The following is a 17,354-nucleotide window of genomic DNA, read 5'->3' on the forward strand; positions in this document are numbered from 1 at the left end:
TACAGTAAAAATACTACCTGCTGTTCTTTTTTTGTTACATTTTCACTTCAGTTAGAAGCTGTCCACTGTGACAAAACAAAAAAATAGCAGGAAAGATATTTTATAGCACTGTATACAGTCGTCCCTCGCTACGTCGCGCTTCACCTTTCGCGGCTTCAGTGCATCGCAGGATTTTATAAAATATTAACGGGAAAAATAAATCGCTGATGTTCGCTATTTGGCGGGTTTTCTTCAGAACTCGATCAGCGGAAAATATATATATATTTGATGATTTTTACATTAAAAAATCCCAAAATGTATAAAAATGTATTTTAAATATTAATTCTAACAATAAAGAATGCTGTAAATCATGAAATATTACGAATTACAGTAACTAGTGCACATTTACTCTTGGAAACGAGTGGTTATTAAGGGAATGGGAAGGTTTATGTAGTGTAAATGTGTGGGGGAGGGTTTATAAAGCCTCAGAATAGTGTATAAATACTTAAATAAATACAGCGTCCCTACTTCACGGATTTTTGTTTATCAAAAATAAACGAGGGAACACTAGTTCTGTAATTGTACACAACCAAGGCTGAGGGAGGTGTTTCTAACACTGTATAATTAAGTGGTGACACATAAATACATATTTTAACCCCTCTTCTTCCACAGGTTTGGTCCTCCATTCCTGATGCGTGAGGACAGGGCAGTGTCCTGGGACCAGCTGCAGCAGAGTATCCTCAGCAAGCTTTACTACCTGATGATAAACGGAGCGCAGCCACAGGTAACAATACACAGCCAATGCTTTTTTTCTGAAATAAAGTTGCACATGAGCCTAAAGTCACCAGGGCTCATGAAGCCTGGGCTGGTGGGGTATAAATCTACCAAGCATTGGGCTGTGGAACACTGGAACAGCTCTCTGGAGTCAAAGAGCACCATCCAATAACTTTGCAATGAGTTAGAGTGGTATTTGTGAATCAGATCTAATCATGGAACATCAGCACCAAACCTCAACCATGTTCCATTGGCTGAATATAATGAATTCTTCCCAGACAACTACAGGGTGGGCCATTTATATGGATACACCTTAATAAAATGGGAATGGTTGGTGATATTAACTTCCTGTTTGTGGTACATTAGTATATGGGAGGGGGGAAACTTTTCAAGATGGGTGGTGACCATGGCGACCATTTTGAAGTCGGCCATTTTGGTGTGTTTTACAAATACTGGAAGCCTGTGCTAGCATTTCTTCTGCGGTGTTGCTATCAGTGTGTGAAGAGTGGGAGAAGAGGGTTGCATTGACAATCAACACAATGGGGCAGCACTTTGAACACATTTTATAAGTGGTCAGAAACTTGTAAATAACTCACGAAAGAATAAAGTTACGTTAAAACCAAGCACACCATTGTTTTTCTTGTGAAATTCCCAGTAAGTTCGATGTGTCACATGACCCTCTTCCCATTAAAAAAACAAAAGTTGGATCCAAAATGGCTGACTTCAAAATGGCCGCCATGGTCACCACCCATCTTGAAAAGTTTCCCCCCTCCCATATACTAATGTGCCACAAACAGGAAGTTAATATCAACAACCATTCCCATTTTATTAAGGTGTATCCATATGAATGACCCACTCTGCAGCACAGGGATTATCTAATGCAGTATTTTCAAGCCTTTAGTTAAGGACTGTTGTTATGTCATGGTACAACACTTTAATGTCCTATCAAAGAGCCACAAATGTAATCGTACTGTAGCGCACACACCTCTCACACAGGACACAATTCATCTACAATATCTCACATACAGTTTACTACGTCCTGCATTATGTTTATTTATTGTTTTACATTAGCAGGCCGTTATCTAAGCATTTCACCAATAGTTGTACTATGTATGAATCTGTATGTGACAAACGTTGACGAAGAGTGCCTCTCTCTTTCCATCAAACTAACGTCACAACTAAAATGTATCAAACAAAACAAGAGCGAGTGCACTCTTCTGCTTCGATGTGTCCTGCTGTGTCTTTTTCAAACGAGTGACGTCCCACAACATCCAAGCTGCTGCACTCACCGCTCCCTCATCACTGTCTGCAACTACCATCTCGCTGCTGACAAACACACCAATTAGCGCGCTCGTATCGGAAAAGCCACAAGGGCTCATTAATGCCACCAGCTTTTCCAACTGTGTTTATTTTTTAATCCGAGAAGCCGCTCTCATCATTAACAAAAGCATGATGTAATTCTATATTAATTATTTCTCGATTATTGCTCATTGAAAGAACGAGGACTGCAGATTCTGAACTTTTAATCAACACAAAGCTTGCAATCAGACGTTAAACAGATGTTTTATAATGATTTCAATTATTAGTTTTGTGTACAGCCTTGTTTTGCAGAAAGAAACACAGTGGCTCTTAAGCGTAGGCCATCATTTATACGGCTATATGACACCTATCATTAAAATGAACAGAAACGTTCATTAATATGCATTACAGCATAGGCATTAGTGGTCATAGAAGGTACTTTAACAACTGCCATTTGTTGGAATAAGCCTTTACAGATGTTTATGCAGGCTTATGTCCTTTGTTGTTTGTTACATACGAGTCATAGCTTTATGAATTATAGTTTACAAAGGTCTTGCAGAATATTTTTATAATTATATGTATTGTGTTTGTAAGATGGAAAAAGGGGGAACTGTCTGACAGACTCGGAGCCTATCTGTACTGAATGAAAATGTACCTGATTGTGTAACACACTCCTTATAGGTATAATTACATACTTATGTTTGAAAAGTTTGAGTGTCCTGTACCGATCTTTTTTAGTAGGCTCCCTCAGCTGGTAGGTCATGACCGAAAACGAGGGAGTGGTTTGGTAAATGAATAAACAAACAATGTATCTATTAAAAGCAGCACGGTGGTGCAGCAGGTAGTGTCGCAGTCGCACAGCTCCAGGGTTCTGGAGGTTGTGGGTTCAAGTCCCGCTCCGGGTGACTGTCTGTGAGGAGTGTGGTGTGTTCTCCCTGTGTCTGCGTGGGTTTCCTCCGGGTGACTGTCTGCGAGGAGTGTGATGTGTTCTCCCTGTGTCTGCGTGGGTTTCCTCCGGGTGACTGTCTGCGAGGAGTGTGATGTGTTCTCCCTGTGTCTGCGTGGGTTTCCTCCGGGTGACTGTCTGCGAGGAGTGTGATGTGTTCTCCCTGTGTCTGCGTGGGTTTCCTCCGGGTGACTGTCTGTGAGGAGTGTGATGTGTTCTCCCTGTGTCTGCGTGGGTTTCCTCCGGGTGACTGTCTGTGAGGTGTGTGGTGTGTTCTCCCTGTGTCGGCTTGGGTTTCCTCCGGGTGACTGTCTGTGAGGAGTGTGATGTGTTCTCCCTGTGTCTGCGTGGGTTTCCTCCGGGTGACTGTGAGGAGTGTGGTGTGTTCTCTCTGTGTCTGCGTGGGTTTTCTCCGGGTGACTGTCTGTGAGGAGTGTGGTGTGTTCTCTCTGTGTCTGCGTGGGTTTCCTCCGGGTGACTGTCTGTGAGGAGTGTGGTGTGTTCTCTCTGTGTCTGCGTGGGTTTCCTCCGGGTGACTGTCTGTGAGGAGTGTGGTGTGTTCTCACTGTGTCTGCGTGGGTTTCCTCTGGGTGACTGTCTGTGAGGAGTGTGGTGTGTTCTCTCTGTGTCTGCGTGGGTTTCCTCCGGGTGACTGCCTGCAAGGAGTGTGGTGTGTTCTCTCTGTGTCTGCGTGGGTTTCCTCTGGGTGACTGCCTGCAAGGAGTGTGGTGTGTTCTCTCTGTGTCTGCGTGGGTTTCCTCCGGGTGACTGTCTGTGAGGAGTGGGGTGTGTTCTCACTGTGTCTGCGTGGGTTTCCTCGGGGTGACTGTCTGTGGGGAGTGTGGTGTGTTCTCTCTGTGTCTGCGTGGGTTTCCTCCAGGTGTTCCGGTAGGTGGCGTGTCCATAGGTGTGAGTGAATGTGTGTCGCCTTGTTAGGGGTTGGCGCCCGCTCTGGTGTGTGTTCCTGCCTTGCGCGCAGTGATTCAATGTAGGCTCCGGACCACCCACAACCCTGAACTGGATAAGCGGTTACAGACAATGAATGAATGAAGGTATATGTATTAAAAAGCTCAGGTACCTATGTCAGAATGTAATATTGACAAGGGTTCAAGAGGCTAGTCGTGGTAACACCAACATTTCGAAAGGGGACAGGCAAATATTATACTGCCAGTAATAGGTAAGATGTCAAAGAGCAAAACTGACCCTATAGAATATATGGATTATACGTGCACTGAAATGGGACTTAACCCTCATGTTTTATTCACATTCAGAAGAGTAAACAGCACGGTTGTGATCAGTGACAGCTGTGTTATCAGATTAATGAGCTCTGAAATCAGGGATGAGAATGTGTGTGTAGCTTATGTGTTTTAAAACTAAATTAAATAAGTAGATGACACTGTTTATTGACCTATTTTTGAAATATGAATTTTGCTTGGCTTGAATTCTATAAAACTGGGTCATGCTTTAATGACTATGGGAAATCCCAATGTGACATTAATTTAGAACCACTGCCTATACTTTGGAAGTAGTTTTGATAGCCTTCTCAACCCAGGAAGGAGTAAATTTACCGATATGATACACATACTACAACAAACATCTGTGTAGAGGGTCTATGTATTTAGGCGGGACAATTTGACCCTTAGGAGAACGTGGGTCCCAATGTGAGATCAGTTGAGAACCACTGTTCTGTAGACAGACATTTATATCCAGGTTTTATGTGGAATCATTGCTCATTTGCAAAATACAACATACAAAAACAGAACAAATTCTGTGGCCCTGCTCTTCCTCCTTGTCTATTTGCTTTTTCCCTTTGTATTTTTACCCCCTTGTGCTTTGTCATGCTTTGTTGTTTGTAACCTTGCTATGTCCTCTGTGATGATGTAGCTGTTGTTGTTCCCTTGCTGTTGTGTTAGTGTCTGTGTTCTTATTATTCCAACAGTCTAGTGTTTTTAGTTGTTTGGACTTTATCAGTACAGCCAACTGACACTTGCATCCTGCCTATTTGCCTGTATCACATACATTAACTGAGAAGTTCTCCCAAAAATAACATATTTTACTATAATTTGTACCCTGAAGTGGATAAAGAAAAACTTTGGCGCAACGGTGTCCACACCTCTGAATACAACTGTAAAAAGAAACATACAGAGTGGGCCATTTATATGGACACACCTTAATAAAATGGGAATGGTTGGTGATATTAACTTCCTGTTTGTGGCACGTTAGTATATGGGAGGGGGGGAACTTTTCAAGATGGGTGGTGACCATGGCGGCCATTTTGAAGTTGGCCATTTTGGATCCAACTTTTGTTTTTTCAATGAGAAGTGGGTCATGTGACACATCAAACTCATTGGGAATTTCACAAGAAAAACAATGGTAACTTTATTCTTTCATGAGTTATTTACAAGTTTCTGACCACTTATAAAATGAATGAGTGTTCAAAGTGCTGCCCATTGTGTTGGATTGTCAATGCAGCCCTCTTCTCCCACTCTTCACACACTGATAGCAACACCGCAGGAGAAATGCTAGCACAGACTTCCAGTATCCGTAGTACACCATTGTTTTTCTTGTGAAATTCCCAATAAGTTTGATGTGTCACATGACCCACTTCTCATTGAAAAAACAAAAGTTGGATCCAAAATGGCCAACTTCAAAATGGCCGCCATGGTCACCACCCATCTTGAAAAGTTTCCCCCCTCCCATATACTAATGTGACACAAACAGGAAGTTAATATCACCAACCATTCCCATTTTATTAAGGTGTATCCATATAAATGGCCCACCCTGTAGAATAGGAGATGGGAACAAAGAAACTGAGATATCACAGCAGGAGAAATGGTGGAGATACATGTAGAAAGCATGTAAGGCAGAGTGAGTGCAAGTGGCAAAGCGAGGAAACGTTAGAGAACGAGAGACGTTTGGTTCTGAACTGAGCCGCGAGGGCCTTGAGAGGCACCTCCTCCATTCATTACACTCTCGCCCTATTCTTCTTGTCGTCTGTCCAGCCCCCAGTAGGCCATTTGATTAAATCTCACTCTATTTAATCAGAGCTGTTCGCCAACTGCTGTTCTACAGAAGCTTTTCTTCCCTCCCATCCCTCCTCTGAGCCTCAGCGTGACAGCATGAGCAAGCATCAATCTCCTACAACCACTTACCAGTTACACTTCTCTTTTATATCTCTTTTTACTCCTCAAATACCAGAAGATGTGCAATCCTGTTAAAAACTCATCTCTGCCATAAGTCTGGATTAAATAACATAACACAAAAGTTTGTGTGAATTTGGATGTACATGTTCAATAATCTTCTCTGTTATACACACATTATTTATGCTGTTAATGCATGTTTTCTTTGCAAAAGCTCTAACATATTTAATATTTAATTTGGTCAAAATTTTCAACTTCAGCAATCAGTAAATGTTTTGATTTAAAAGTCTAAGCAGCAGCTCTATGAAAGTGTCAAACAAATAAATACAGTGGAGTTTGAGTTCCTAACTTGTGTTTATTGAGAGTCAGAAAACATGTTATTTCTTACTAATTGAAGGAATAAGGTTTAAAAGACCGTTAGTCCCCCCCCCCCAGCGGTGTTGGGAAACTCTAATAGGCGTCTTGCCTGTGACGGAGATGGTGGACAACAACTCTAGAAGCTGCACTTAATTTAATGCAGAATGAGGAAAAGGTGTGTTGTTTTTGGCTGCAATCATTCAATGTACAGTGGGACATCTGTGCACAAATGGCCCAAAGATCCCAAAATATTCAGAAAATGGACTACATTTGTCCACTTTAAACGGGCACTTTGGAAAGGACCATCCGCTCACTCCGTTATCTGTAGCTCATTTCACTGGCGCTTTTCCAACAATATGGGCATGTAAGGACACCAACGAAAGGTGTTCAAGAGCCTCTGTAACATGGAGGTAAACAGGGTAAGGACACTCACTTCGCCTGTTTTAGTTGGTGTTAGTTAACGTTAGCTTGACTCGCTAAACTCGGGGCTCAGATTATACTCGGCTACGTAGCTGCATTACGGAGGTTTATAGTGTCGGATGAATTCGAGTTCGACTTCGATCACATTTACAAGAATAACGGTACCTCTACATTTGAGTTTAGCTTATTGCTAGGCTATTGTCATGAATAATGTTGGTTATTTAGCTAGATACTGTCATAACAGTCAGTCATAACGGTGTTTTACCGCAGCGTTGTTCAGCTGTTGTCCACCAGTGACGTCACGGTCGCGTTCGAGAATTTCCGTAGAGAGCTCGGGTTTTTCCGTCAATTTAATAAAATTGTCAGTTTTAAAGCAAATTAAGCTGCTATTTTCATTTTAATTCATACTGAAATATGTTAGGAACTAAAATAATGTGAAATATTCATGGAGTTCCATTAAGTGGTGCTTAGCCTTTAAGCAGGAAGTGTCCTGTATAAGTCAGTTTTGTCATAGTGTTTATTTTATTTATTTATCGTTACACTTATATAGCGCCTTTCTAGACACACAAGGACGCTTTACAATTCACACTGCTCAGAACGCTCAGAACACTCAATCCACACACACTGGAGAGAAGCGGCAGCCAAACGCTCACAGCGTACTCTCAACCAGGAACGACCGTCCACCTGGAGGACTGCATCGGGCACTAGGGCTTCACCCAGGACAGAGCGCCGATCCATATCTGGGTACACACTCATTCACTCACACATCAGGACATTTATTAGAGAAGCCAATTCACCTACCCTCCATGTTTTTGGACTGTAGGAGTAAACCGGAGACCCCGGAGGAAACCCAAGCAGACACCTGGAGAACATGGAAACTCCGCCCACATGGGACTTGAACCCAAGACCCCAGCACTGAGAGGCGAACGTGCTCACCACTAAGCCACCTTTCTAGAAACCCAAGACTGCTTTACAATCAACACTCAACCACAAACTACACACACACTGGTGAGAAGCAGCAGCCAAATGCACACAGCATACTCTCGACCAGGGACCTACTTCCACCTCGAGGACTGCATCGGGCACTAGGGCTTCACCCAGGAGAAGGTGCCAATCCATATCTGGGCACAAATAGTAACTCACGCACATAAAGACATTAATTCACACACCAGGACCGTTATTAAAGAAGCCAGTTCATCTAAACTCCACCGGATTGGACTTGAACCCAAGATCCCAGCGCTTATTCAAGGCACAGTATCAGCTAATAGCTGCTATCCCATTTAATAACGTCTCAATCCTAACATTAGTGTTTAATGTCAGAGTTAAGTGCAGTTTTGTTCCCATTGAAAAGTCCATCCTCTTCAGTCAGCTCACTCTTACATAGACATTGTCTGACCACAGAAAACATGCATCTCCCGTTTGTTTATTTTTCATTTACTACATCATTTGAACACAGCAGCTGTTTCACAATGAATGGACCAATAGAAACGCTCCAAAACGGCTTAAAGTGAATTTAACGTTTAAAAAAAACAAAACTTGTTTTTTTCTGCTGGTTTTTGTGGTCATTTCGATGATTTCACTTATTCCCGGGTTATGAAAGTTTGAAGAGTGTCAGGGTTAAATCAGTGAGTGATAGCTACACTCACACAGCTCTTTTCTAGACATTAGGGAGTTGCTTCACCTGGATGATGCCAGAGCAGGTAATCCTCAGCAGTCACAAATCAGCACTTGGGCATAGAGGAGACAAATGGTTATGTCTTGTTTCCCGTTTTTGGATGTGTACTTATTTTCAAACCAGTGTTTACCTCTGCATGCTTTTAAAGAGAGCAAGGAAACAAATAGGAATCATATTTTGTCTCTGCCTTGGATTAGACCGAGAGTGGGAAGAAGCATATGTTCCCTGCTGGTGTTAACCTATTTTTTTCCCTCACACCACCACCATGGGTGGTCTTAACAGAAATAAACACCCAGGCAGCCATAAGCACTGCTTTAAACAACGGTGACAGACTCCTGCACTTTACATTAGGAGCAGAGAGGCAACTGTTTTTCAAATTGTATATATTTGAGTGAGAAGAGATTAGCACTGAATACCTCTGGACACTTCACTAAATGTGTGTGTGTGTGTGTGTGTGTGTGTGTGTGTGAGAGAGAGAGAGAGACGAATACAGAGTATGAAAAAATGCTACACAGACAAGGCCAAAACGGGATTCATCCCAGTAATGTGTTCTCTCTGGTCGCCCTTTCTATAAATAACTGGGTTTACTTTGCGTATCCCAACCTTACTGTTAAAGATAATTTGGCTGTTACGGATAATTTCTGTGACACTACAATTGACTCCAAATAATGGATGTGGGATGTGAATGATATACTGCAATGAACCTGCTGCTCTAGGTCACGTTCTAGACTTAAAATGTGGTTCTAAAATATACAGAGTGGGCCATTTATATGGATACACTTTAATATAGTGGGAATGGTTGGTGATATTAACTTCCTGTTTGTGGCACATTAGTATATGGGAGGGGGGAAACTTTTCAAGATGGGTGGTGACCATGGTGGCCATTTTGAAGTCGGCCATTTTGGATCCAACTTTTGTTTTTTCAATGGGAAGAGGGTCATGTGACACATCAAACTCATTGGGGATTTCACAAGAAAAACAATGTTGTGCTTGGTTTTAACGTAACTTTATTGTTTCATGAGTTATTTACAAGTTTCTGACCACTTATAAAATGTGTTCAAAGTGCTGCCCATTGTGTTGGATTGTCAATGCAGTCCTCTTCTCCCACTCTTCACACACTGATAGCAACACCGCAGGAGAAATGCTAGCACAGGCTTTCAGTATCCGTAGTTTCAGATGCTGCACGTCTTGATGGTATGGTGTGGTGTATGGGGTACAAAGATAGTGGGGCTATTCTTCATCAATGGAAACCTCAAGGCCACTGGATGTGAAATTGCTACACGATGATGTGTTTTCCTCTTTATGCACTGAAGCTGGCACGTTCCCTGAGTTTCTCCAGGAAGATGGTGCACCACCACATAATGGGTGTCAGGTCTGAGCATTCCTAGATGAACAGTTTCCTGGAAAGTGGATTGGTCGTCGTGGGCCAGTTGAATGGCCCCCAAGGGCTCCCGATCTGACCCCCTTAGACGTTTATCTTTGGTGTCATCTGAAGGCAATTGTCTATGCTGTGAAGATACGAGACGTGCAGACTGAAAATGTGAAAATAGCCAACTTCAAAATGGCCGCTACGGTCTCCACCCATCTTGAAAAGTTTCCCCCCTCCCATATACTAATGTGCCACAAACAGGAAGTTAATATCAACAACCATTCCCATTGTATTAAGGTGTATCCATATAAATGGCCCACTCTGTACAATTACTAACACAGCTACAGCTGAGTTCACAGTCAATGCAGCTCTGAAAGTAACAGCCTCAGAAGAATGTCTTTATGGTATTTCTTAAGTCAGTTTGTATATGCCACTCTTCCTTGATTAATTCTTGATAAACATTCTGTTGCTTAATGAAGAAGCTGGTTTGACTTCTACTGGTTCTGACTGCTATAAAGCTTTCACAGTCGAGGCGTAAGGGGAGTATAGCAGTCATCCATCTGTGTAGGCTCTGCTCTCTGCAGCCTGACATTTTTACATGTTTACATGACTCTAGGCCTCATGATATCTAGCCTATGAGCACATTACAGACTTTATTGCTCCAATCAGACTTTTTTTGCTGAGCTTTACTGTAGTCCATCTGTAATATCCCTCTCTGTTTATTCGTGGATGTACTAAGGCTGACACCTTCTGACCAAAACCTGCACTGACAGTCTCAGTCAACTGAGCACCACTTCAGTAGTTGATTTACTAATGCCTTTCTCAACACACATGCAGATCACTTTAGCCCCTCCCACGGAAACACAGGAGATTATATAAATACAGGGGTTGGACAATGAAACTGAAACATATGTCATTGTAGTGTGGGAGGTTTCATGGCTAAATTGGAGCAGCCTGGTGGCCAATCTTCATTATTGCACATTACACCAGTAAGAGCAGGGTGTGAAGGGTTAATTAGCAGAGGGTAAGAGCACAGTTTTGCTCAAAATATTATGGGTGACGTACCAGAGTTCAAAAGAGGACAAATTGTTGGTGCACGTCTTGCTGGCGCATCTGTGACCGAGACAGCAAGTCTTTGTGATGTATCAAGAGCCACGGTATCCAGGGTAACGTCAGCGTACCACCAAGAAGGAATCACATCCAACAGGATTCACTGTGGACGCGAGAGGACGCTGTCTGAGAGGGATGTTCGGGTGCTGACCCGGATTGTGTCCAAAAAACATAAAACCACGGCTGCCCAAACCACGGCAGAATTAAATGTGCACCTCAACTCTCCTGTTTCCACCAGAACTGTCCGTGGGGAGCTCCACAGGGTTAATACACACGGCCGGGCTGCTGTAGCCAAACCTTTGGTCACTCATGCCAATGCCAAACGTCGGTTTCAATGGTGCAAGGAGCGCAAATCTTGGGCTGTGGACAATGTGAAACATGTATTGTTCTCTGATGAGTCCACCTTTACTGTTTTCCCCACATCCGGGAGAGTTACGGTGTGGAGAAGCCCCAGAGAAGCGTACCACCAGACTGCTGCATGCCCAGAGTGAAACATGGGGGTGGATCAGTGGTGGTTTGGGCTGCCGTATCATGGCATTCCCTTGGCCCAATGCTTGTGCTAGATGGGCGTGCCACTGCCAAGGACTACCGAACCATTCTGGAGGACCATGTGCATCCAATGGTTCAAACACTGTCCTGAAGGCGGTGCAGTGTATCAGGACGACAATGCATATATATAAGACAGTTCTTTTACATGATTCCTGATGAAAAATTCCAGTTGTGTTCCTGGACGTCTGATAAAAAATGGTGCTGCTGCTGTAGATGATTCTCAAAATTTAATCTGAGCGATCTCCAAACAAAATACATTTCTTTTGGATTAAATTCTGTCCCTCTGCTCAGCCCTGTCCTCCTCCATCAGCAGTCAGACACTGGCCTCTGCTGGACACCGTGGAGAACACACGCTCCACTCTGCTGAGATGCTCATAAACACATCAGCTCAGCGATCAGTGTGAGGAGCAGCGGCAGTGGGAAAGAGAGGTTTTCATTTTTGTCTGATCTCTGATATTTCCCATCATATTTAACCCCTTCAGTCTTGTTAATCACTGTGTGTGTGTGTGTGAGAGTGAGAGAGTAATACAAGGTGAATATGACTCAGTAATAACACATTTACCACCATCACACACTGCTGGCTTTTCTGAGGCAATAATGTTCTCATCTCTGCAATCAGTGGAACACCACAGCTCCAGAAAAAGAAATAACTCACAGAAGTAATCCACATTTTCCTTTTGTCCCCCTTTTCACAATCTATTTTTATCCGTAGAGTGTCTCTCTCTCTTCCTCTCTCTCTCTCTCTCTCTCACACACTCTTTGTCTGTCTCTGTCTCTCTTGCTCTCTCTCTCTGTCTGTCTCTCTCCCTCTCTTGATCTCACTCTCTTTTTCTCCCTCTCTCTCTTTCTCCCTCTCTCTGTGTCTGTCTCTCTCGCTCTCTTGCTCTCCCTTGCTCTGTCTGTCTCTCTCCCTCTCTCTTGCTCTCACTCGCTCTCTGTCTCTCCCTCTCCCTCTCTCCCTCTTGTTTTTGTTTATTGAGGTGCTGAGGCCAGACTAACGCGTGATTTCATTTTGAAAGAGGAGAGGAAATCAATTTATTTTTTGGGATAAAGCAGCCTCTCAGTTTAGACAGCGCTACAGACCGCTGCTGAATGCAGATGTGTTTGAGAACAAGTGACAGTGCTCCACATTCCCCTTAAAAACTAATTACATTATATTTTAATTGTTTCTCACTCATTGCTTTCTGAAACATCTCCGAAGGTCCCAACATTTAACTTCCATTAGATACAGACAAACAAGACCTAGTCTCAGAGAGCTGCCTCAAAAAAACATCAATCACAGAGCAGCAAACAAGCGCCACAACGTTTAAAAACATCAGTGACATTTCAATTACATTAAAATTCATCGGGAAGATTCTGCCTTTCCACGGAAGCGGTGCCGTGTTCATGGGGCGGAGGGCTCTGTAACTCCCAACAATTTAGACATCTGTCTCAATAAATACATTTGGATGCCACTTATTTGGCCACAACTTACGACAAAACAGTGGTTTTTACTTTTCTGCAAAGAGCACAATTTAAATGAAAGCACCATTTCATTAAGAAACAGATTTGAATATTTCAGTGTAATTGAGCGCCGTGTGTAATCCTATTATTTCTAAGTTATTATGAATTTTTAAATAAATAAACACACCATCTCACAGTCCACAGAGATTTCACTTTTTTGTGATGTTTTCTTTTTAAATGCTTACGCATCTCTCTCTGTTTATTTGTTCTACACAGTTTAGCCCCAACCTTTCTCTCAGAAGTTATAAAGACTGTTGGAGCAAAGATTTCTAGACGAAAAAGGCACAACAAAGGGGCGATCTACCAGTCAAAGCTACGAATACAAATGTAAAATAAGGTCTTGTTAATTTAAATATGAGTAATTACAAAATTCCCCATGAAACAAATCAAATCGATTCTGGAGTTGGGAAGAATCAGATTTATATTTTTAGGTTTTTTTTAGATGTATTTGTAAAGACACGATGTGATATGAAATGTTTACATTTTAAATCTCATTAAAATACATAAAGGTCTTAAAATCCCATATAAATATTCCCTTCAAGCCTCGCATCCACTTAAAAAGCTGAGCTGAGCTCATTCCAAACAACGTGCTGTGCCACTAGCGCCACTCTGTGGCCACTGTACAATACCTCCTCCTACCAGTCCAGCACACAGCCCAGTCATTTATAATACAGTCTGTCTCCTCCCTGTTCAGGAATATGACTGCTTTCAAATAAATTATGTAAAAAATCTTAAGGATTTAACCCTTAGTTAGAGCCCAGTACCTGGTTCATTAAATTGCACGCGCTGCATTTAAGCAACTGCTCTGTTCATTTAATAGGAAACCCATGTTTGTTCTTCTCATTAGTTTTTTACAAGAATCACGGTTGTGTTGTGGGTCCCGTAGACACCTGGTGTTAAAACATCACCTGCATCATGTTTAAAGTCACTGTGCGCTGTCGTAGTTGAAATGAAAATAAAATGTCCTTGACTGTGTTATATTTGATGGCCACTGATCCACAACAGACGATGTGTGGCTTAAAAGTGACACCAAGAAGGCAGTCAGGTAGTCAGCCTTGAGCCTTTAGGATTACTGACACATGCTAGTTTGAAATTCACCAGAAAATAGACATGCAGTCGTTTCTTCAGGAGAGATAGAACTGCAGTAAATTATGTTTTAGGGGTACTTTTCTACAAGGATAAGAAAACATCTCTCTCTCTCTCCCCTCTCACTTTCTCTCTCCCTCGCTCCCCCCAACTCCCTCTCTCTCCCCTCTCACTTTCTCTCTCCCTCGCTCCCCCCCTCCCTCTCTCTCCCCTCTCACTTTCTCTCTCCCTCGCTCCCCCCCTCTCACTTTCTCTCTCCCTCGCTCCCCCCCTCTCTTCCCCCCCCCCCTCTTTCTCCCCCCCTTTCTCGCCCTCATCTCTCCCCTCTCACTTTCTCGCTCCCTCGCCCCCCCTCTCTTTCTCCCCCCTCTCACTTTCTCTCTCCCTCGCCCCCCCTCTCTTTCTCCCCCCTCTCCCCTCTCACTTTCTCTCTCCCTCGCTCCCCCCCCTCTCCCCCCCCCCTCCCTCTTTCTCCCCCCCTTTCTCGCCCTCATCTCTCCCCTCTCAATTTCTCGCTCCCTCGCTCCCCCTCTCACTTTCTCTCTCCCTCTCTTTCTCCCCCCCTCTCTCCCTCGCTCCCCCCTCTTCCCTCTCACTTTCTCGCTCCCTCCCTCCCTTTCTCCTCTCACTTTCTCTCTCTCCCTTGCCCCCCCCTCTCTTTCTCCCCCTCTCTCTCCCCTCTCACTTTCTCTATCCCCCCTCTCTTTCCCCTCTCTCTTTCTCTCTCCCTCGCCCCCCCTCTCTTTCTCCCCCCCCCTCCCCTCTCACTTTCTCTCTCCCTCGCTCCCCCCTCTCTCTCTCCCCTCTCACTTTCTCTCTCCCCTCTCACTTTCTCTCTCTTGCTCTCCCCCCTCCCTCTCGCTCTCTCTCCCCCTCTCTCTCCCCTCACTTTCTCTCTCCCTTGCGCTCTCTCCTCTCTTTCTCTCCCCCTCCCCTCTCTCTCTCACACTCCCCTCTCTCTATCTTGCTCTTTCTCTCCCCCTCCCCTCCCCTTTCTATCTCTCTATTTCCCTCCCCCATCTCTCTCGGCTCCTGCTTCCACGGTTTGTGAAGTTCACTTAGATGAACACGACATGAAGCAAAATGAATCACAAACAAAACTGAACTGCTCTCCTAGTGTGACTTTCCCATTCATGCTAACGATTCTAATGGGATTCACCAGGCATTTGTTCTGAACACAGCGTAAATAAGCTGCATTATCACCGCAGTGTTGAAAACTGCTTTGTGTATTCTTTATTTCTGTTTTATTTCGTCTGCTCTCATGCTTGTTGTGTTAGTAATCCTTGCAGTCTAGAGGTTTGTAACAGTCTTACATTCACACATAATAATGACCCATGGGGCAAATTGTCTGGCAACAAACACAGCAACAGATGGCTCTAGTAGCAATTACATTTTTTAGAAGGTACACTTTGTGGAATCACAAATACTGATCATGTGTGCTTTCTGTAAAATGCATACAATAGATATGTAAATGGCTTCACATCTCACTGTCTTTTACCCAGTCATTATCAGTAATTAAATAAAAAATTGGCAACAGAAGCCAGAGTTAGTACAGCCTTTACCCTGGAAAAGAACCAGAACTTGTTTGAACAAAAGCCAATGCATTACTAGGAAAAACAATCCATGTAGATTACAGCCCGTGTCACTTTAGTTTAACAAGTAAAATCGAGATTGGTGTGTATTGTTGTAATCATATTTATATGCTGCTATCTAAGCTACAGGGCGTTATGGACAATGGCTTCCACCCACTCTAAGACACAGTGATGAAACACCGGAGCACGTTCAGTGCAAGACTCATTCCACCGAAAATACACCACCGAGCGCCACAGGAGTTTTATTCTTTACATAAACTGTTGCAACTGTAACAACAGCAATTTCCCTCTGGGATCAATAGTACAAAAGTACAGTGGAAACTATACTAACGAACTTTCCAAGATACGAACCGGGCATTTGGATATTTTTTGCCTCCACCAACGAACCACGACTCTAGAAACGAACCCGAGCCTCCTCCGAGCCGGCGGCTGGAAATGTCCACTGACCCCAATAGGCGAGTCTCCCAGCGCCCCCAGACTGGAGTGAGCTTTTAAGATTAGCACATTGTAGCTTTAGCAATTTAGCATTAGTGTAAACAGCAGACATCGAAATTCGTGCTAAGTTAAGCCGTATCTACGCTTGGTCTCCCCACATTCACCGCCTACTCTCCGTTATTCCACCCGCCCCCCACCTCCCGTCATACAGCCAGTGCCTGTGTTACTGCTCCAGCCAGTCGTCACGTCTTCAAGGTAGCGATGTGTAACCACTTACAACTTTATTATTTCTTTTTTATTACTGTTTCCACTGTATTTCTCTTTTATTTTTAGTAACGCTACATGTATTTTTTACTAATTTGAGAGTGTTGTAAACGTATATCAGTGCAAAAAGGGTGACTTTCGGGGCGGGGGCTGGAACCCATTAATTGCTTTTCCATTATTTTAAATGGGGAAAATTGACTCGAGAAACGAACTTTTCCACTTACGAACCGGGTCACGGAACGGATCAAGTTCGTAGGTAGAGGTTCCACTGTGTATATGAATCTGAATGATTCCAGAGTGAAGAGAGAAAAATCTTTCCAATGTGTCTTTGCGAAATTAACACAGCATTGCCAGCTGTTGGATGCCACCTCCTGTTTACTGCTTTTCATGGCATGTATTAACTGATGCACTCGGGAGAAATAACATCTAAGCTATAAATGTCTGAATGATACAAAGCAAGAAAGACAGTCCAGTAATGTAATGTGTGAAAAGGGCACATGGGCAAAGAGCATGATGCATAACAGCACCTTTCACACTGCCATTCCAGGATCACCGCCGTACTGAGCATGGTCCAACACTCATAATATTTGCTCAGCAGTGGTGCAGTGGTGGTATGGGGAATGACAAATTTTGATGCACCATCATTAGCTGTGTTTGCTAACAACACCCTATTTAACAGCTGCACTATTTTGAAGGCTCTTGTACTTTGAAGTACAATATAAACATAAGCAGAACACCCAATGGAGTCAACAATCCCACAAAACACTCAACAGTAGTGTAAAATTGATTTAGCCTAAGAGACAGGCAGTAATGCACCATGCTGTTTGGATCGAAGATTTATCTGCAACCTCTCTGA

The 17,354-nt window shown here is 43.4% G+C and overlaps 1 protein-coding gene and 1 long non-coding RNA gene across 2 annotated transcripts in view; one reads left to right on the forward strand and one right to left on the reverse strand.

Moving 5' to 3' along the window:
- Positions 1–17,354, forward strand: part of usp43b (ubiquitin specific peptidase 43b) — a 175,403-nt gene that overhangs the window by 114,264 nt on the left and 43,785 nt on the right. Inside the window, exon 8 of the mRNA XM_066641551.1 lies at positions 652–763. Within this exon, the coding sequence (XP_066497648.1) occupies positions 652–763 (112 nt within the window). The remainder of the gene's footprint in view (positions 1–651; positions 764–17,354) is intronic.
- The window catches only part of LOC136664392 (uncharacterized), an 88,119-nt gene that overhangs the window by 6,110 nt on the left and 64,655 nt on the right, over positions 1–17,354 (reverse strand). The gene's annotated exons all lie outside the window — the stretch shown is intronic.

Source organism: Hoplias malabaricus, chromosome 13, assembly GCF_029633855.1.
Source record: "Hoplias malabaricus isolate fHopMal1 chromosome 13, fHopMal1.hap1, whole genome shotgun sequence".
Classification (NCBI taxonomy): domain Eukaryota; kingdom Metazoa; phylum Chordata; class Actinopteri; order Characiformes; family Erythrinidae; genus Hoplias; species Hoplias malabaricus.